The 21,664-nt window shown below is 42.5% G+C and overlaps 1 protein-coding gene across 1 annotated transcript; it reads left to right on the top strand.

Moving 5' to 3' along the window:
- The first annotated feature begins 407 nt into the window (after positions 1 to 407).
- Positions 408 to 21,521, top strand: SSU72 (SSU72 homolog, RNA polymerase II CTD phosphatase). The gene is made up of 5 exons (XM_062620020.1): positions 408 to 625; positions 7,819 to 7,962; positions 18,452 to 18,591; positions 19,823 to 19,941; positions 20,925 to 21,521. The coding sequence occupies exons 1-5, from the start codon at positions 546 to 548 to the stop codon at positions 21,024 to 21,026; spliced, it is 585 nt and encodes a 194-aa protein (XP_062476004.1). The 5' UTR covers positions 408 to 545; the 3' UTR covers positions 21,027 to 21,521.
- Positions 21,522 to 21,664: the final 143 nt, after the last annotated feature.

Consider the following 21,664-nt stretch of genomic DNA (forward strand, 5'->3'; position numbering starts at 1 on the left):
TCCGCTTAGAAAACCGGGAACGCGGTTGGATGGAAGCAAATAAATGGGGTCGCCAGGGCACAGCCGTGTGGTGGCTGTTCTCTCAGCAAGCGGCTGGCAAGTCAGGGGGTGGTTTCAGTTGCAATCAGCAAGATCCACGAATTCAGGCTAGACGATCTGCTTTTTTCGGTGCACGCTTGAGCCCGCCGGTTCGCCGGTGCTGCCCGGGAAGCTCCGGGGAAGCGGTGTTCCCTGCGAGCAGCCCGGGGCCTGCCCATCGCTGCTGGGCACAGAGGGACACGAAGCCGGTCCCGCAGCTGATCGGGGCCGGTCCGGAGGCGACGCCCGCCTCCAGCCGCTCCGCCCCGCCTCTCGCTCCGTGCGGCGGCGGCTCCCGCCCCCTGACGCCCGCTTCGCGGTTGGCCGCGGCGGGGCGGCGCGGCCCTGGTGACACGTCCCGGCACCGCCCGCCGCCGCGCTCCCGCCGCCATTTTGTGCGAGTCGCGGCCGGGGCCGAGAGGGTTTGGGAGCCGCGGGGAGGGAGCTGGGCTCTTTCCTGCGCCGCCATGCCTTCCTCGCCGCTCCGCGTGGCCGTGGTGTGCTCCAGCAACCAGAACCGTAGCATGGAGGCGCACAACATCCTCAGGTAAACAGAGCCTGCCCGACCGCCCTCCTTCCTCCGGCCGGCGGCGGCGGCGTGGCCTGATCCGCTGCTGCCGGGCCCCGCGACTACGTCGTAAGCCACTCCGGCCGCCTTCCTTTTCGGGCTGCCCTTCCGGACCGTATCGGAGCCGCCTCCTTGGCCCCTCTGGTGCGGACGCTGGCTGCTGTGCCTGCACTGGAGCCGGGCTCGAGTGGGCTGTCGGAGCAGTGGGGCGCCTCGCCGGCTGCGGCCCGAGCGTGTGCTCGGGCCCCGCGCCTGGCCCTGCTGGTCCCATGGGCTTGGGGACTTAGTCCTGTTTACGTTCGGCCTCCTCCGGACCCTGCTCCAGGTTGGGTTCGCCGGGGGGGGGGGGCGGGGCCGGGCCGGGCCGGGCCGTGGGCTCTGCTCCACCGCCGCTGGCACAACTCCAGATCCAGCGTTGCAAAACACGAGCTGGGGAATTGGACAGGCGCAGAGCAGGCCTCGTGTTTCGGCATCTGGAAACAAGCGTTTAGCTCATCGTACTGAATGTCTTCCAGGTTATGAGGGTTCATCTGTTTAGCACTACAAGTATTTTCAGCTTGGCGGAGCTCAAAAGAGGGGAGGCTGGGGACAGACTGATGGACAGGAGAGACCTAAACCTTGTTCTTAAACCTTCCATATACACTGAAGGAACACGGTGAAGATGTTCTGATTTTGTTACAGTTACGCAGCATACCATTCACATTAGGCGATACACAGTGCTAGCATAGTAAGCTCAACCACTGCGTGTAAATTGTGTGCTATATTAAAATAAAACCAGCAGCCTTGAAAGGAATAAATAACAGAAGCATCTGGTTTGGCAGCCATTTTACTGTGAGCCGCGTATGATGCTGTTAATGCTTAAACTTGGCATCAGATGTTACATGTGGCGGTTCGTTGAAAACACAGTGTTACCAGTGGCTCTTTTGGGGGGGAGAAGGGTGCTATTTTTCTGTTGGTTTCTTTCTGCTAATAATACTGGAGCTGAGTTTTAACCAGAACCTGAGTACTAAGGGCAAAATTACATTTACTTCTAATGTCTGGCCTTTTTCTTCCTCTGTTTTTGCAGAAGTAATAAATCACTTCCGGTGTGACTGTTTCCCTGGCAAATGTGACAGGGAAATGTGGTGGTGTTTTTTAAAAGTCTCTTCTTCCGTAGGACTTTAATTAAAAGTAGCAAAACATTTGCATTCAGAAAATTTTTATTTTGAGTGACATCCTATGTAATTATAGCAACAATAGCATAAATAGCAAAACAGAGATGAATTGCACTTCTAAAGAAATAACTAGCCCACACAATGAGAATGGTCATTTGCCAGTGAATCTCTGGGAAAGGCAGGCTTTGAGCCAATGCAGGCTTCAATTCAGGGTAATCTCTTGCTCTATGTTGCACTGCAGTTGGAAGGAACACTATTAAGGAGGAAGAAGAGTTAAGAAGAAATGAATCTTAAAGGTATTTTTCAACAGATTACAAGACTTTAAAAGATAAAAGTCCTATAGAACTGCAGGTGACTTTGGAAACAGTCTGGAGTGCAATCTTCAGTGTGAGCATCTTAATGAACATTTATAAACAGGCTACACATTGGAAAGCACTAGGGTGTTGCAGAAATATTTTATATAGGCTTTTATTTTTGCACATATTTATGCTAGGGTATGTATAAAAATCAATATTTTTGATGAAGTGATTGTGTTGAGTCTTTTACATTTCTGTAATGCTTTACGCCAGGTTTCAGAATTAACTCATCTGGTCTATTCAGTGTTTTAATGAATTACAAGTTTTAGTGAAGCCAGAGTTTTCTGTAGAATTTTTACAGTAACTGTGCTTAATCCATTCCTCAGTTCACAGAGAAAAATACTTAGCAGTAAGGTGAGCTTATTTTACTTTCCTGATGTTAGGCCTACCTAATGCCTACTAAAAGTTGCATGAATTGGATGCTAATGCCTTTTAAAGCAAAAATGGTCTTGCAGAAATGCCTGAATTTTAACTTCTTACCCATTTATAAAATACCAAATTTAGCCGTCTACATAGAACATCCAGGTGAAATGTTCCACTTACCTGATAGGCATCTCTTGGAAGTACCTGCAGTCCATCACTTCTTGCTTTTATGCTTCTTGGTAGTTTATCCTCTTGAATGTACAAACTTACCAACAGGCTTGATTTAACATCTTGATGAATTTACATTTTACAGCGTCCTTATGGTCTTTCTCCTTTAGGCTCAGAAAAGCAAACCTGTAATACTTTCTTCACACACTTCAGCAGTTTGGGGGGTGATGGTGTGTGTTTAGGTTTATTTTTCTTTCTTTCAGCATACCAGATGATAAGAGTTGCTTTTTTTTGGACACTTACAAACTTTTTGTCCTTCTAAATTGCAGTGGTTCGTTCTAGTAATGAGTCTCATTTCCAGCCTGAATTTCTCACTCATCCTTTCTGTACTTGATACCTCCCTGTGGCCACTTGTGCCTGTGGAAAACAAGCGCATGTGTTGGATCTCTTTCATGTCTTCCAATTTCTGATGTTATCTTGGTTCAGTAGTTCCCATGTGCTTTGTAGTGTGTTTACATATTTTTCTAATTAACCAGGTTTTAAACATTTCATTCTAATCTTCCAACAGAATTCAACTGAAGGTCTTTTGAAGTTTGTTGGTAGTACTGTTACCATCACCATAGGGGTATTTTGAGACATTAAAGTACAGGGAAAAGAGGAAAAGCTGTAAGGACTATGTGGAAAGGCATAAACCTTCCCTTTTTAAAAGCTGTCAAACTGGATGTCTGTCTGTAACTAGTCCCTAGGTTGAATCTTACTCGCCCAACATTGCTTGCTTTTATAAGTGTAATTGTAATCTGTGTATAGGTTTTGGGGATTTTTTAGCTATAGATTATGCAGATTTAGGCCACAGTTCCTCAAGCATAGAGGAAGGTGGAATGCTAACAATTCTCATTACCAATCTTTATTATACATCAACTTTGACATTTCTGGTTGTGTATATTTATTTGGTATCACACTGATGGCCTTTAAAAAGAAGTTATCATTTCAGACTCTCCCAGTGTATAGGAGGTGCTCTGGTAACTGTATTTTTAGGCTCTTAAGGTATAGATACAGTATCTCAGTCTTCTGAGTTCAGGCTGTGTGTGTTACTACTGATAATGAAAACATGAAGGGTACAGATACATGCTCAATATATATTAATGTTCCTTTGTTTTAGGGAATGAAGCGTGTTAAGAAATTAGGAGTGTGAATAGGAGATCTGTAGTGACAGCAACTAGATTTAAATACTGAAGTCCTCGTAGCTGAAAGTTGTATTTCATATTGGTGCCAGGATTTGTAGTTCAACACTGACCACATAAGTTAAGTTGCAGCCCCCACAGTTGACGTAAGTCACTAGACAGCTTCTCTGCTGACGTTATCTGTCAGCAGCTGAATGCAGTGAGGTATTGGAATTTGTATTCCTTAATTTTAGAAACATTAAATTGTATTAATAAACCCTCAAGAAGAAGGAAATGTTTTAACGCTTCTATATATTAAAGCACTTCCATTTGACAGCTTATCAGTGATAATGCAAATTACAGCAAGGTCTTAATGTTTTAAAGATTTCATAGTCAAAATCAGTTAGCAGTGCTCCTGTTCCTGCTGTTCAATACTGTAGTTTTTTTTTGGGGGGGGGTTGTTTCTTTGGTTTGGGTTTGTTTTTTTTACATTGGTAACACAAGGTATTTTTGAAGGGGTCTGTGGTGAGAGGGGATTGATGCCAGATATTTTCCTGCTACATGTTATAGAAGGTGATGTATTAAAATTAATGATTTGACCTGAAAATCTTCTCCCCTCCCAGCTTTGGTGGTCCTGCAGGGTTTACTGCATTTTAGTGTCTAGTAATAGTTATTACTGGCTATTATAAAAAGAGAAGCAGTTCTGTCATGTGTTAGTGCTTTGTTAGTGTAGTCCTGTGTTGAGCTCTGCTTTCAGCAGCAGTTGCTTCCTACATAGAATCATAGAAAAGTCAGGGTTGAAAAGGACCTTAAGATCATCACGTTCCAACCCCCCTGCCATGGGCAGGGACACCTCACAGTAAACCATGTCACCCAAGGCCTCGTCCAGCCTGGTCTTGAACACTGCCAGGGACGGAGCATTCCCAGCCTCCCTGGGTAACCCATTCCAGTGCCTCACCACCCTAACAGGAAAGAATTTCCTCCTTATATCCAATCTAAACTTCCCCTGTTTAACCTGTTACCCCTTGTCCTGTCACTACAGTCCCTAATGAAGAGTCCCTCCCCAGCATCCCTATAGGCCCCCTTCAGATACTGGAAGGCTGCTCTGAGGTCTCCACGCAGCCTTCTCTTCTCCAGGCTGAGCAGCCCCATCTTTCTCAACCTATCTTCATACGGGAGGTGCTCCAGTCCCCTGATCATCCTCGTGGCCTCCTCTGGAGTTGTTCCAACAGTTCTATGTCCCTTTTGTGTTAAGGACACCAGAACTGCACACAATACTCCAGGTGAGGTCTCACAAGAGCAGAGTAAAGGGGCAGGATCACCTCCTTTGACCTCCTGGTCACGCTCCTTTTGATGCAGCCCAGGTTACAGTTGCTTTCTGGGCTGTGAACGCACACTGAAGCCTGCTCATGTTCATTTTCTCATCCACCAACACCCCCAAGTCCTTCTCTGCAGGGCTGCTCTGAATCTCTTCTCTGCCCAACCTGTAGCTGTGCCTGGGATTGCTCTGACCCAGGTGTAGGACCTTGCACTTGGCATGGTTAAACTTCATGAGGTTGGCATCAGCCCACCTCACAAGCATGTCAAGGTCCCTCTGGATGGCATTCCTTCCCTCCAGGATATCAACTGAACCACACAGCTCGGTGTCATTGGCAGACTTGCTGAGGGCGCACTCAATCCCACTGTCCATGTCAGCGACGAAGATGTTGAACAAGACCGGTCTCAACACCGATCCCTGAGGGACACCACTCGTTACTGGTTTCCAGCCGGACCTTGAGCCACTGACCACAACTCTTTGTGTGTGGCCATCCAGCCAGTTCTTTATCCACCGAGTGGTCCATCCATCAAATTGATGTCTCTCCAATGTAGAGACAAGGATGTCATGTGGGACAGTGTCGAACACTTTGCACAAGTCCAGGTAGATGATATCAACTGCTCTACCCCTGTCCATCAGTTCCACAGCCCCATCATAGAAGGCCACCAAATTGGTCAGGCAGGATTCTCCCTTAGTGAAGCCATGCTGGCTGTCACCAAGCACCTTGTTTTTCATGTGCCTTAGCATGCCTTCCAGGAGGATCTGCTCCAGGATTTTGCCAGGCACGGAGGTGAGACTGACTGGTCTGTAATTCCCTGGGTCATCCGTTTTCCAATGGAAAGAAAGCACATCAGAAGCACTATTTGCTGTGAGCTGTGAGATTCTTTGGAGGGTAATGCAGTGACTGTTTACAGGTTCTTCAGTTAAAAGTCTATAAACTCATGAGCATGTGAGTAGTGCATGTGATCACATTGCAGTGAGGTGAGCATACCTGCTGAAAATGAGATCTGTGTACTGGCTTGTATTTACTCACTATGTTGATAGTTTACACACATTGGTCTTTATCATGTTAATAGAAACACATTCCCAGAATCTTACAGCATTTACAGGTCAGTGTTCAAGCTTCACATTTTCAGGAGTCAGTGCTAGGACAGGATAGCAGTATATCTTACCCTTTACTCTTTGTAGTAAAGTTGATGCTCATTATTTTCTGTCTTCTGAATAGTTTTTGCTAGGCCAAGAGGGAATACCACATAAACATTGTCTTGTAGAAAATATTCATTGTTAAAGGCTGTGTGCCACATGACAACAGATACTTAATGACTCACTAAACTAGATCTGTCCAGCTGCTTAATAAGAACAGGCTCTGTTGAATATGGTTCTGTGCGTTCTTCCCTCTCCTCCGCCCCCAACTGTTGCAAGAAATGTGTTGAAACATCTTCAGAATATTTCATAATAGTACAGCTAGTGCATAAATAGTGTAAAAGCTGCACCCTGGCACCTGCTGGTGTCAAAGCATGAAATTCCACATGAGAAATGCATATTGATCAATTTGAAATAGCAGTATCTTACCACTGCAGTTTCTTCTGTGCATGTTGTGGCTCTTTCCATGTCTACACAAGCAGTAGAATAAAAACTTCAGTCTGGAAGTATTGCAGGGAAAATAAATGGAATTTTTTTGATGAGGGTTAGGGGCTGTGGGTTGTGTTTTTTCATTTAACATTGCTTGCTCTATTCAGTCTCTGCTAAATTACTCAAAGTGTGAGTCTAAAAAAATGAGATTAAACTGTGGTCCTGACCTGTTTTAGAACTTAGATTATCATTACAAAGCCAGATGTTTTTTAACATGTAATTTTGTCCATTAGGCCACCAGAAATAAGTATAGTTTTTGTCTGTTAAAAAACATTACGATGTTTGTTAAATAATATTGCTGAAGGATTTGTTGAGGGTCAAATAAATGTTTATAGGTTAATCAAAAATTTTGTCATTATCCTTAAAGTCAGGCAGGTTTCTGCCTCTTTTTTTAATTATAATTATTAAACACACAGTTGTTCATAAGAATGGAATGAAGCTCTCCCTGGTGTTAGCTACCAGCCCCACTTCTGTAAATGCATGGCATATTTTTCAGTCCACTTGAGGTACACAAATATTTGTACTTGGCTAATTAGGTGACATTAGAGGTAGTTTTGGCAACATAGTGAGGGGAATAATGTAGTTAGTCCAGCAATTTAGCAGAATAATTAAGTATTGAGCAGTTGGTATTGTTACTTTCTTCTATCAGGACAAAAACATCACTGCCTATAGTATTATTGTCTGAGAGTGAATAGAGAAAACATGCTTGTTGCAAATCCAAGATGCCTGAAAGCAAAAAAGAAATAACCAAAACTCTATGTACAGTAAGTCTAAGAAAATTTAATATTTTATGTAAGTTTTCTTCAGAAATGGTGTGTGAGTTTCAGTTGTAACTGCAAAGAAATGTGCACACTGGGTACAATTGGCAACTTAGCTGACGAGTTGCCCATTTGTTTGATTGTGACTTGGCTGATTGCTAAGAGGTGTATTTAAAATTCAGTCTGTGTTTTTTCAGCACTTTGGTGTTTAAAGTCCATCCACTCTAATTGCCTTTTCTCTCCCCCTTTCCCTTTCTGTCTTCCAGCAAACGAGGATTCAGCGTCCGATCCTTTGGAACAGGGACTCATGTGAAACTGCCAGGACCAGCACCGGACAAGCCGAATGTTTATGATTTCAAAACAACATATGATCAGATGTACAATGATCTGCTTAGGAAAGACAAAGAACTGTATCCCTGTGGCGTGGCCTCTTTAAAAAATCCAATATGGTTCATCCTTGAAAGGTGTAATTCATTATTTGGCATTATGCATTAGGAATATATAGTTGCTTGACTGGAGAACTTAAAATGTTTTAAGTTTATAGGAGGTTTTTTTTCTTTTTTTCCTTACAATGGGCCTCTAGTGCTCCCTTGTAAATTGCTATTGAGTTACAATGCACACATTCAGAATGCTCTTTTGTAGTGTGTTACCATGTTTAGCTCTTGAATGAAAGCACATTAATACCATCACAGATTGTTCATTACCTCCATTGCACTGTGGATCGTATTTTCTCAGTGCAAAGACTGCCCTGATACGGATATGTGAAGAGCGACCACCTTGCCATTAGTGTTGTATTTAGCTCAAACTGCCAGGTAAGGTTTCCTGTATACTCTTTTCTGGGAAAGAGGATACTTTCATTAAAGAGCTCACCCTTCTCACTGAGAATTTCTTGATACATTTTTTGATCGGTGCACTGAAAAAAAATCCCTATAGAATATGATAAAGAATGGGCATAGGAGAGCTCAATAACATGTTTAATCCTGACCAGCAGAAGTGATCAAGGTTATTCACACTACTTAAACCCATGGCGTCCAGCTGCGTGTTTTGCAGTTGAATGCTAAAAAAAAAAAAAATCAAAAAATCAAAAAATTCTAAAAATCAACTTGAATTTTCATTTGGTTTTAAGAAAACCCACAGACCCACAACTTGGGGAAACTCGTTCTGGGTACTCTTTCCTCAACAAGGGATCCGATTTTAATTTTTTAGTGTTAAATATGAAGGAGAAAACTTGCCCAAAATAAGGGATTTGGGATATGCTGAATTTATACTTAAAAGATAGAAACCCTTTAGAGAAAGAATCCCAGAAATGAATGTAGGTAGTTTAATAGAGCAGTCTGTGCACTTCTTAGTGCTGCAAGGTTTTTCCCTAAAATCTCGGGTATGGCCATCTGGAGATCCAACAGGAATGGTTTAAATATCTTCATTGTGCTCAGATAGCCCAGTTTTCTCACATGGTTTTGGGGAGAAAAAAAATGGAGTAAGACTAAACAGGTTATCAGAGCCTCGAAAACTTGGCACGTGGTAGAAACATTCAAGCTGTTACCTAAGGAGTCGGCAAACCCAGGAACTTTTGGGAAGCTAACTGTACAGTTGTTGCGTAGCACACATGATATTGCGGCTTACTACAACAGCAAACTGTTGTATCTGCTGACCAGAAATAGAGCTCCTGATACTCCAAGGGTGGTGGAGGGTTTTCCACTTGGCATCAAAAGGCTCCTGTTAAGGAGGGCTGGGCTGTTTGATTAAAGCTGTAGAGCACAATGAGAACTGGTAGAACATTGCAGTACCTTTCTGCATGGTGTTCCACACAAATAGTGTCCCTTGCAAGCTGTTTGATTCCTAATACCTAGGTAGAAGTCTTTTTAAACAGAAAATCAAAATGTAAGGTGTAGTCTTAATGAATCCCTTGTGATGTGCGGGGGTGTTTGGGGTTTTTTATCCCTCTGCCTACAAAGAAAAGGAAAACCTTGCAAACCCATCTTGGTCAAAAAAGAATTGCTTCAAGATAAAATTATTTGAATTGAGAAGTAATTTTGACAAGTGCTAAAGACTTGTAAATTCCTTGTTGCATTCCTCATTGCTGCTGTACTGAATACAGCGATGCTTTGAGAGAAAACCATCAGAAAAACTACCTACTCCTTCCCCTTTCAGCATATTTTGGAGTTACCATTTTTGTTCTGCTCCATGCTGGACATATGTATATGCAGTGTTACAGTTAAACCTTTTCTCAAGATAAAAGAAAGCAAGTTCAAACAATAGCTGTTCAAGGGGAAACGGGGCAGGAAGAACTGCCTCTACATCTTAGCGTTTTTGATTCTCAGATAATATAAGTTAAGGTTTCCAGAGTCAAGACTCTCAGCACAGAAAGCAGCTCCATTGCCAGAAACAGGTTTTGAGGGTAAATACTTCTATGGTAACCAGACCCAGGCCTACTCTCATCAGGGGGTTGTGGGGTAATCTTTTGTGAACCAGGGTCGTGGGGACTCTTCAGGGTTTTGGGTGAGCATTCCTTTCTTGGAGGTGATGGGCAATGCAAGTGCTACTTGCTGCTGAAGGGTGTGAGGGTCTGCTCTTCTGATGGGCTCTGAGTGGGATGGAGAAACAAAAGAACGTGTGGTTTTCTCATACAGTTTAGCAGCTTGTTCTGTTCCCCACCCTTGCTTCCATCAGCTCAGTGAGATGACTCAGTTGTAGCCCTTCCATGGGGTTTGAAATAGTATTTCTGGGTGACAGCTGCCTGTGCTCCCATAATTGCAGTGGAAGTGCCTCAGGAGTGATGTCCTTCTTCCAGTTCTGTGTGCCAGTAGGGGCCTAAAGATGCTAGGTACTCCACAAAGTTGTGGCTGTGAGAAGCTTTGAATGTTTTCTGGCCAGCCAAATGAATGACCCCCTGTTGTGGAAACCAGTAGTCTCTAACAGAAAGGAGCTTCTGCGGTATTGAGCATAAGTCAGGGCAAAGTTAGGGGGAAAAGATCCATTGGAACTCCCCTATTCACTTGTGGAAATGGGGGAGAACTTAAAAATCCCACTCCAGAGAGACTAAAAGCACCTTCATTGCAGTAATTAGTGAAATACAAGCTGACATATCTTGAAGGCATATGTTGAATTTCAGATGCAGAGGAATAAGGGATTAATGGAGCCAGGCATACAGATTCAGTTGAGTAGGTGGTTGCAGTGTATCTAAAATGGAATTACTTAAGCAATTTAAGATGTGGTAGTTAAGCCTTACAGTTAAAATAAGTATCCACATCTACCACTGCATCTTTAGAATACAGCGTTTAAATTCCCCAAGTCCTAATAGAGGGCTGTGACAAAGCCATTTAAGGCTGTTCTGAATGTGACTTCTGGATGCTTTTAAAGTCCTCCTTTTTTTTATTTCTGTATCAGCAGAGGGCTCTACTACTCACCTGCAGGAGACATGACCACACTGTGTGGTTATCTCTGGAGTTCTGTGTGCATAGTACAGATACACTACATTCTATTTGCATGTGTAACTGGACCTCTCAAAGACAGGCCACTGTGAACACTTGCCTCTTAAAGCTGTCTGAAGGATTTTAAGGACTTGGTTCTAGTTATATGGTGGGGACTTTAAAGGTTAAACAAAAATAGAGGAAAAACTGGTGAACTTTGCCTTCAAGTGAATGCAAAAACTAGTCAGGGATGGAACTTCCTAAATGCCACCTTAAAACTGCAGCAGCAGTTGCATTTATCCTCAGGGACGGGAGCTGTTCAAATGGAAATCTGTTCAGAATTCTGCAGCAGGAGGTGCTGGATTCTTTATCAACATTAACTAACTTAATGATTGATTGCTTCTATCCCTTTCTCAATACTGATCAATCTGTGACCCTCAGCTGGAAGATCCCAAGTGATTTCCATAGGGAGGGGGTTTTGTTAGGATTTGTAGGCAGCCTACCTCTGCAAGCTTGGCCTCCTCCTCTGGTTCCTACTCTTTTTAATTGGCCTCCTCTTTTTTAATTTCACCTGATCTCTTAACTGTAGATACAATTCCAGTTTTAGCTCCATAGTTACATGATGATACAAAATTGGAGGGAGGGGGTTGGAACATGCCTCCAGAAGTTACTAAAGGTGTGCTTCAGTTAGCATGAAAATGTTTGGGAAATGAAGAAGCAAAACTGGCTTGGTACATCTCAGTCGGTGTCTAGGTGATTCAGATCTAGTTTTCTCTGTGTGAACTCCATGTTTAAGCTGGATGGCCATATGGGAATGTTTGTGCTATTGCTGATGTGTGGTGGTTGGTTGGTTGGCTTTTTTAATAGTACCTTTCACATTCAGGGCAAGTGGAACCATTTTTCTCTGCCATATACAGACCTCTTTGCCAGGAAATACTCATTTGCAATGTTGCATAGCATTATGGTTTTCCCATAGCTGATGCTTATCCCTGGTTTATCCCCGTCTTCCATCTGCCTAAGAAGATAATGCTTTATTAACTGATGTGTTGTGGTAGAACATCAGTAGAGGAAAATGTCTTGGCTGTGGAGAAAGCGTTGGCTTGAGGGACTGTGCTTAAGGGACTGTATACAGGAGTTCCAGAATTGAGGGGAGTGGGAATCTGAAGTATGTTCTGATGCACAGGACCTTCACCAGGTTTAGGTGAACAAAATGGGAATCTGTATTTCCCTACAGAAGAAGAGGAAGGCCAACAGAAGTGTATCATTGAACTAGGTTGGCCTTGCTATAGAACTGTGTAGGAGAGAGATTCTGTGCCTTTCCCAAAACTTTTCAGTCCTACTTGAGACACCATCTTCTGTGCCCATGAAGAGGAATAAACACAAAGAGGATTAGGACTAGCTGAGATGAGGGGGCACCCAGCAGCAGTGAGACTGTAGAGAGGAATAATTTTTCTGTCTTTGTAGGGTGGTGATGAAGGAGGATCTTTTGGTGCTGAAATCTTGGTCAGGCACCACTGCAGTTAGGTTTTTCTTGCAGAGAAACTGCATTTCCTGTCTTGGAGCCAAGCTTAGCTTCTAGCAACAGTTGGAGTATTAAGTCATCTCTTCCAGAAGGTTTCCTCTGCTTTCCCTTAACATCCACTTCACATCTCTTAAGTTCTTTGGTTATGTAAGATCTTTCTTCCATTGGGCTTAGACTTTCATTTCCTTAAGAGGGTTGTAGTATCAAATAAGATCTTGGATCTTGCTTCTTGGTTGTGCTTTTTCACTTTCAGAAAGTGGCATAAGATACTGATACCAGATGATTCATGGCCCGAGCTAATGAGCACAGGCACTGATGCAGAAAAGCTGTTGGAAGGAAAGTGGGCAGTGACAGGAATATCCTGCTCTAAACCACTTCCCAGTTTCTTTTGAACACCATTTGTTTGTTGCAGAAACTTCTGCCACCTGTAACAAAAGCTCTAGGATCCATAATACTTGAGTAGTAATTCCTGACATTCTGAATCATTGAACTACCCTTGAGTTGCTTGATGGGGGAAGTCACACCACCTCCTGTGTTGTGGGGGTACAGGAGGACTACTGAGATCTGTGAGCATCTGCACGCAGCTTGTTGGGGCCATGTAGCTCCATCTTGAGGAGTAACTTAAATGAAATTCTACCTCAGGTAAGCTCTTTGTGCATGTATTTATCTTATGTTTCCATTTGATTTTCTTCATGGATTTTGAACCGATAAACAGGTGTCAGCTTCTGTTCCGAGCTGTCATTCCAATGGTCATTGGGAGAGCAAGTGAAACTTTGATGCTTCCTCATCTTTTTTTTAATGATTCTGGTCTTTACAATTTCTCAGTTCTGCCAAAGATACAAATCATAGAAATGAAGTGAACTGTGTCAATCTTCTCTGATAATCTACAGCGGAGATGGCTTATGTCACCTGCTTTTATGAGGCATTTTGAAAGCTCGCTTCTGTGTAGCTTGCCCACGTAGCATGGCAGAAAACATCTCTCAGCAGCTCACAGAGGAGCACTTTGAAAACCCCTAACAGGTAGAAACGAAAGATTGTTTGGATGTGTTTGGGAATATGCTCAATAACCCACATCTAGTTAGAAGGAAGATCAGAAAAATGTGACAAGAGAAATCCAAATAAGGTGGCTGTTACCATTTTACATTGGTCATACTCCTTGTACTCTTAGATTACACAGGAGTGTGCAGGTACATGCTTCAAGTGTTGTCCGAATTATTTGGGTCACTGTTCTGTGAAGGACAGCAGATCTCCCTCTGTGTTTCAGATAGAATTATTTTGGCAGTTGGGGATCCAGGTGCCAGATTTATTCAAGTGGAGTAAATACAGCCAGGTTTCAGCGATGACCCAGCATATAAGGAAGCATTTAGCAGCGCAAACTGGAAGTTTAGCATGGGAATGGCAGGAGAGGTCTGTGCCAGTTTCTTATTTTCCATCTCAGTAGAAACAAGTTGGCTGACACAGCTGTATTTATAAAATCCCTTTCGATGTAGAGAACAGTTACGGGCGTGGAATGCTCGTTGGAAGATCTTGTTTATGTGTGCTGCTCATGTGCACGCAGGAAGTGTCTGAAAAGCTTGATAATTCCAGGTAGAGCTCTGGCAGCCCTGAGAAATTCATATGCATGAGAGCTCTTGTCAAAAAAAAAGCCTGTAGTAAGTTTCTGAAAGTCAGCAAAAGGGGGAATTTACTAGAAATCTGCATTTAAGTGCATCTTCCCCAAGAGTGATGCTGCTGCTTTATGGGATGCTTTATTTTGACTGATTGGGTACAAGGGAGTAAAAGTAGTGTTAAAATCAGAAGTAGTATTAATTACTGAAGTCCACTTTCAGGATGTGTATAAGAAATTCAGACTGTCTTGCTGCCATGTACCTCTAATTGACATAGTGTAGAGATCATTTAGTGGAAAACCCTGAAGTGCTTAAAGTACTGTATTTTCCACAGGTGGTAAGTTGGGGTGGGGGGCAGAATCTGTTCCAGCGTTGTTGCTGCCCAGTGACAGAACTGGCAGCCTTCAGGATCTTTAGTGCAAGAACAGAGACATCCTGATGACCCCTGTAAGAAGTGTTTGCCCAAGGCACACAGGCTGTGTGTGTGTAAGCTTTGCAGAGCTGGTTGGTACTCAGACTGTGGATTAACCACATCCCTCTGTTCTTCAGTCTTCTGTTTGTAGTGTTGCACTAGAAGACCTCATCCAGCATGTTTTTTGCTCTGCATGCTGCTGTTTAAAAGTGGTCCTGCTGTCTTCATGAATGTGTTCTCCAGGTTCCCCAATGCGTTAAATGAAATGCTTTAATTGATTTCAGTTTGTAATGCTTGTGTTTGGCTTTATCAGTTACCCTCTCCAGCTACAACTGTTATTTACTTCAGAATTACCTTTGAGTTTTGCAGTACAAAGCAATGGCAACAACAGAAACCAATTTGAAAATAGTTGTTGCAGACCCCGTTTCTCTGAGACATGAAATGCAGTGACTAATGTTTTTCTCACAGACATCTCACAGCTACCTCAGTACTTCCCCCCACCCAATCCTACAACATTTGCTGCTCATCTTCTGAAATCTGGCACTTGTTTCTAAGCCTGAGAAGAGCATCCAAAAGTCAAGTGGGATACTTGGGAACCCTCTTAGGAACCAGCTGGCCTGCTGGTCCCCATAATGATTTCTGTATTCCTTTGTTACATGTTCGTGTCGTGTCATGGACTGGAGTTGTCAGTACTGTGAACTGTCTTGCTAAGTGAGCAGACACTGTAGATTCCAGCAATCTATAGCAAGCTCCTCTTTCACACTTGGATCAAGTACACAAGGTTTGAATGGCATAACCAAACATGCCACATCTTTGAGACCATCTTGTGTTCTGTCTCTGGTAAGTCTGTTCTGTCTTCAGTAAGTCTGTAATATCCCTTCTCCAGCTCTTTGGCAGTGGACTTGGCCATTGCTCCCGTTCTTTTCTTCTTTGACAGCTTGTAGCTTTCCAGTTTCATCCTCAACTACAATTTCAGCTGTTCAGCACTGACAAGTCATTGTCTATCTCTTGAGCTCTAGGCCAAACTAAGGATCTTTGCTGCTTTCAGTGATGTGTGGGTATGTAGCCTGCAGCTTTGGCCCCCACCAGACTTGAGGAAGAAGCTGTGAAAGCCTTAGGGTTTTAATCTAAACACACACATACATATTAGAGTAATATCTTCATTAATACATTATTATGTGATATCCTTAAGTAAATGGAGAGAATGCTCAGTCAGTGACAGTAGAAATAGCTGGGTGTAGCTGTCTCTGTAAGAAAGAGGAACAATGCCATGTCTATTGGCAAAACTCAAACCTGAATTACACCATCTCCTTTTTATACCAAGTCTTTCCAACAGTGAGTTGTCATGCATACATTTCATTATGTTGTAGGTCTGTTAAGCATAGTTACTCCAATAAAGGTGATACCTGAGTTGGACTCAGTGTAAAAATGTGATGGATTTACTATACTAATAGTTTGCAGTAAGTGAAGGCCTCTTAGATAAATGAATGCATTTCTGAGCATGGTAGTGTTAAGAAGGCTGCTGTGGCCAGACAACAAAGCATCACTGAAAGCCGGGGAAGACTTAGTGAGTACCTTCTGAAGAAATGACTGCTGAAGGAAAGAGCAGAGGTGCAGGAGGCAGGGAGCATGGAGCTGAAATCTGTTGGAAGGAAAGCAGAACCTCACTTAAATGCCTCAACATCTGGCAGTATGGTGGAAACCATTACTAAGTTGTCATATCTTTGCATTCACCTGAGCTCATGAAGAGAAAGAAGCTGGGTTATGATTATGCATTGCAAACAATGATGCAGATCACATCCTCCTGCTTGCTGCAAGGATGGTATGCTGTTCTTTTTCCAGGTGGAAAAGATTCCAGAGAACCAAATATGACAGTGTCATGAATCTTAACTGCTTATTTCAGTCTCCTTTTATAGGCAGATGGACCCTTGGAGGAAAAAAAAATAGCTGTAAGTTGGCAGCAGCATGCTTGACTGCGTGAAGCAGCAAGCTTGACTGTGTGGGTTTGTGAATATGCGTAATCCTGTCTCCAAGCTCAGTTGCAAAGCTGGGGGACAGATGCCAGCAGTGTTACATCCTAGAAAGGGAAAAAAAGGAACCCAAAAAACTGTGTGGGACGCTGTGTATTTTTTTTTTCCCCTTGAGCTGCATGATGTAGAAATGAGGTCTGTAGAGCCCAGGGCAGGGCTCACCTTCGAAGTGAACAGAGCAACAGAGCCAGATGTTTGCCAGATGTTTGAAAATGGCTCTTGCAGTCACTTTCCCGCTTTGCAAATAACCAGAGGTCTGAAATGGCTACATTGAAGTGGGTTTTCTTCCAAGCATGACAAACCCAGTGAGAGTTTTACAGGCGTGCTGGTGTGCAAGAGCTGCTTGTGAGGCAGCTTTGGGCTATAAAAGAAAGTTATTTAATTATATAGGGAGAAGTCTTTTGGGAAAGAAGATAAAAGGCTTGGGGAGGACCTGAAGAAAAGAAATGCAGTAGTAGCCAGTTGGCTGAGAGAGAATTGACACCGTATTTATGATAAACAGTGTATCATTCAAAACTGAAAATGTCCTTAAGAAGTTCAATGTGTCTGCACCCTTGCACTTCAAGAACTGAACATATTTTCCATCAAGTAGGCTCTTACAGGTAGAAAAATGGGCTTAATTTTGAATGGAGCTTAAACACTTCAAAGATTTAAAAGCTTTGGAGGCAGTTTGCTTGAAAACTGTTGAAAAACACCTTGAAGCATATAGATGAGCAGGGGCAGATCTACCCAGGGCAGTAGAACCGAGATACCAGAGAGGGACTGCAAACAGGGAGACAGAAAGTTGTTGGCCTTTTACAAAGGATTAGGACTGTTCTCTGAAAAGAATTAAGATACCTGCTAGGTATGTATATGGCCTTTTGAACAAGGAAATAAGCCAAAATGACCTCTTGCATACATGCCTACTAATGATGAAGGTTTTTTACTCAAGTTCCTTACCTCAAGAAATTAGGCTGTTATCCTTACTGCTATTTTAATTTAAAACTATATACTTAGATGGCTAAAAATGCTGCTGCTTCAAAGCAAGGAAGAGATGCATGAGTTTCCAGGTTTCTTCTTCAAAATCTTTCCTGGTATTCCTCATTTACCCATAAAACTTCGCCCTTCCAGCAAGTTTGGTTTTGGTCAAGTGAGCAGATTTACGTGACAGTCAACCCTGGTGTGCTCCTAATGAATCTGCATGTCGTGGAAGGCTCAGAAGATGGTGGGATAAGTGAAGCCACTCAGAAAGGGGGATACAGGATGTGAATTTGAGCCTCAGGGTTACAGTACCAGCATAAATATAGCTACCAAGCAGCATAACAGATTCCTTTCACACAGTGACTGAAGCTCTGACAGGCACAAAGTCAGTGTTTTTCTTCATTTCCATTTATATATATCTTGGGATATTTTTAAGGGACTATGCTCCTGTGATTTATTGAGCTTTCTTTGGAAGCTCAGTTGCATAAACCTGAGCAGGACTTCATGCAGATGTGCAGTGGACAATAGAAACGCCATAGAATTGACTTTGAAGACAGAGGCCCCTGGAGTGAGGGACAGAGACTTAAATGAATGTAGGACATTCTGCTCTCACAAACAGTGAAGCCTGCATTCTAAGCGTTATGGATATAAAAATAGTTGCCCAAGGAAAGTTGTTTTTCTGAGGAACTCTGCTCTTATGAGGGCCTTTAAAGCTGTCTCTGCTATTGTACTAATGCCAGTGACAGGGCTCTGAAATCCAGAAGCTGCATGAATTACCCTGTGGGGATCGTGCTGCTACCTTAGGAATCTATTTTTATCAGTCACTGATCTTTATATTTGCAAACATAAATGATCTTGGTTTAAAGATACAGTAATGATTTGACTTGTTCTGGTCATTTGCTCAAAACCATGACTTTTCTTAAAGTAAAGGTACTTTACTTAACCCAAGCAACTTCAGATACACACAGAATGGGATTTTACACATGTTGGACAGAAATAAGAGAATCAAGCCACGACCAGAAAGATTCCAGAACTGCAAAGATGTTTTTGATTTGATCCTAACGTGTGAAGAAAGAGTCTATGATCAAGTAGTAGAAGGTAAGGACCTTGAACTGATAAACCAAGTTAACTTTGAGTGCTTCCCCCCCCGGAGTACTTCACAAATCTGGAAATATCTCTCTCTTCTGACTACTGCTGCTGAACACCAGCAGGGACATGAGCTCGCCGTTCACTGACGTAGACTTTATGTACCAGAGAAGTGGTGGCTGAATACTTATTTCTCAAAGATGCTGGTGTTGGCAGCTACACAGAATTTGTATATATGGCAGTTTTAAGGGATGGCATAAGGAAATAACAAGCATTTGGAGAAACTCAGATACAGTTTTGTTTGGAAAATGCTCATGGACTAACAGGTTGTATGTGATGAGCATTTTTCCACCCTGGGTTGATGGAGACATGAAGTCTAAGCTGTGTTCCTTATGCAATGTCCTTTCCCTTCTCTGCAGACTTGTGATCTACCAAGCAGTTTATCCATGACAAAATCCTCCTGTACAGGTGGAAAAACTGTTCTTGAGTGTGCTTTACGCTCTGCAAACATGCAGCAGCTTTTCCCTTATGAGAGTCAAAGCGAGATACACCAGAAGAATCTCAGGGTTTGGGTTCTGCATGAAGATAATGCAGCAACCTTGATATGAACTCACTGAAAGTCATGGGGCTTCAGCAGTGATTCAGCTCCTGGGCTTAGAAGCCTGTCTCTCTCTGGGAGTACAGGCTTATGTGAGGTTTAAGGTGTTTCCTTTGTGTTAGACTTTGAAAGTCTAACCAGCTGCACTAATATCATACACGTGCTTTAAAAGGCTGTTACCTTGCCTTTTCTGTCCTTAGTGGTCACGTCACAAGCAATAGAGTGCAGGATCCCCTTGGGCTTCTGCAAGCTCAGCAATTAGTGTTCTGAATGTTTAAGTGTTTGTTAAGTGGAGTGTTTGAAATGTATTAGTAAGTTCTGAGAGCAGCTGCCCTGGTACTTGAATGGATCTTCAGCAAGGTGAGCATGTCTCACATAGAAAGCAGCTTTCACTCTAGTGTTTTAGGTGAATATCCTGAGGAAGGGAGGTGAAGAACAACCACTTGCTAATGTTCCTTCCAGTGGTGCATCTCTCAACTTCATGGTAATGCCCAGTGAACCAATGAAAGGAAGAACCTTAAGTGGTTCTTCAGCTGAAGAAGGAAGATTTACACAATGTCTATGTACTTTTAAAAGAATACTCTGTAAAATATGGTACCATTCCACTCAAAATTTTGCTGTTACATATATTTTATTTCCAAATAGATTTAAATTCCAGAGAGCAGGAGACATGTCAGCCCGTACATGTGATCAATGTGGACATTCAGGATAACCATGAGGAGGCAACGCTGGGTGCATTCCTTATCTGTGAGCTCTGCCAGTGTGTAAGTAGAGAGGGCTCATTGCCTATGGGTTCCTTGGACCCAGATGACTGCACAGAGGTTGGGGTTTGCTTAGTAATCTTTGAAGATGCTGCATATTGCAAAAGTTAAGTAAAATCCTTGTCAAAAGGTGTAAGTTCCCAAATTCTTTAGGTTTTTTTTTGGAGCTGTTGTGCAAACAGAAACTGTAACAAAGTTCATGGCTTCCAAAGTGGATCCTGTGCATGTGTGCATTCAAACCAAAGCACTGATGAAAAGCAGTAGTAACCATTGCACAGGTTGAGCCTGTACTCAAAACACTGTTTATGGGAAAAGCAGTTGTGATACATAGGGTTTAAGCATCAGAGTTGCATTCTGAATCATGATACACTTGGAAAAACATCCTATGTAGGTGTATTTTGTAGTACCACTCTGTTGCATGTATGATGTGGAAGAGGAAAATGGTGCCTTCTGTTATCCACATTCAGGGACCTAGTCCTTTAAGACTGAAATAAGCTGCACTCAAAGCAGTTGATAAAACTGTCAGGAGACCAGAAGAAGGATCTGAGTCCTTTTACAGCATGCAAGTTGCTGAGTTCACCTGTTCCAGTGTGGCAACGGGCTTTGGTTTTTTTTTTACTCTAGCCTGTTTGATCTATTCTGGTGTTAAATCCCTTCCAGATTCAAAAAGCCTAAAAGGGTTCAAGGACTTGCAATTTTAACCATCTGTTCAGTGTGCTTGTAGCTATTCTGAAGCTTCCATTTGTTACCTAGCGAGGATGAATGTTGCCTACTCAACAAAGTACTAGTTAAGTGCCAGTTCAGTGGGTTGGAGGAGGAAGGATATGCAGATAAACATGATGCAGAATATATGTATATTTGGGAATCTCACTAAAGCACCCAGTTTAGATTGCACAGTAAGCCACAAGCATTGAATTATTACAGTTTTCTAAGCTACATCATGTCCTTGGAATGTGGTTGCTTAGTATTTTTTTTTTCTTTTCTAGATACAGCACACAGAAGACATGGAAAATGAAATAGATGAGCTGTTACAGGAATTTGAAGAGAAAAGTGGAAGGACTTTTCTTCATACTGTCTGCTTTTATTAAAGCACATCTGTCTCTTAGGCCTTAATAGAGATGAGGAAAGCATGTGTTTCAAGTTCTGACTATACTGTATTTTCCTGGAAAATGACTATTGTTCTTTTTTTGGTTTAAAAGCTCCTTTTCAGTGTCTTTTTGTTTTGTTTCAGGTATTCTGTCACAGGGAGGCAGAGATACTGGTTGGCATTGTACATATGAGATGATTAAAAGTATACGCAAAGGCCACCTATTTAAAAATGCAAATCAAGTTTTTCTTTAAATCCTACTTTAGTTGTTACAAAGTAGGGTTTTAATTATAAAGAGAATGTTTCATGAATATTAAGTTTATAATGGATTTTTCCAGCCTACAAATTTATTTTATTTCAGTTGTGCTTTTTCTGTTTTTTATTTGAATGTGACAGAATGGCTGAATTACGTGAGGATCTGAATGGAACGATATAAAAATGAGTATCTGTATATTATTAAAGTTGGAAGCATCCAATAAAAGTGAAAACCCTGGAAGTTTGTCTGTTTTCAAAGCAGCAGCGAAGTGTGACTGTTGTCCGGGAAGTAAAACACAGTAGCTGAAGTAGCAGAAGAATGCTTGTTCAGTGTCTTGGTAGTGACAAGAAGATCTTGATGGGATTCAGAAGACCCAAACTTCA

The sequence above is a fragment of the Pezoporus occidentalis genome, unplaced genomic scaffold (assembly GCF_034315485.1).
Source record: "Pezoporus occidentalis ecotype Australia unplaced genomic scaffold, CSIRO_AGI_Poc_V1 ctg219, whole genome shotgun sequence".
NCBI lineage: Eukaryota > Metazoa > Chordata > Aves > Psittaciformes > Psittacidae > Pezoporus > Pezoporus occidentalis.

What these genes read in the sequence shown, in the direction of transcription:
- SSU72 (XM_062620020.1), top strand. Translation starts at nt 546, where the DNA reads ATGCCTTCCTCGCCGCTCCGCGTGGCCGTGGTGTGCTCCAGCAACCAG. An exon ending in CTATGATCAAGTAGTAGAAG is followed by an intron (nt 18,592 to 19,822) that starts GTAAGGACCTTG and finishes ATTTCCAAATAG; the next exon opens with ATTTAAATTCCAGAGAGCAG. An exon ending in TCTGTGAGCTCTGCCAGTGT is followed by an intron (nt 19,942 to 20,924) that starts GTAAGTAGAGAG and finishes TTTCTTTTCTAG; the next exon opens with ATACAGCACACAGAAGACAT.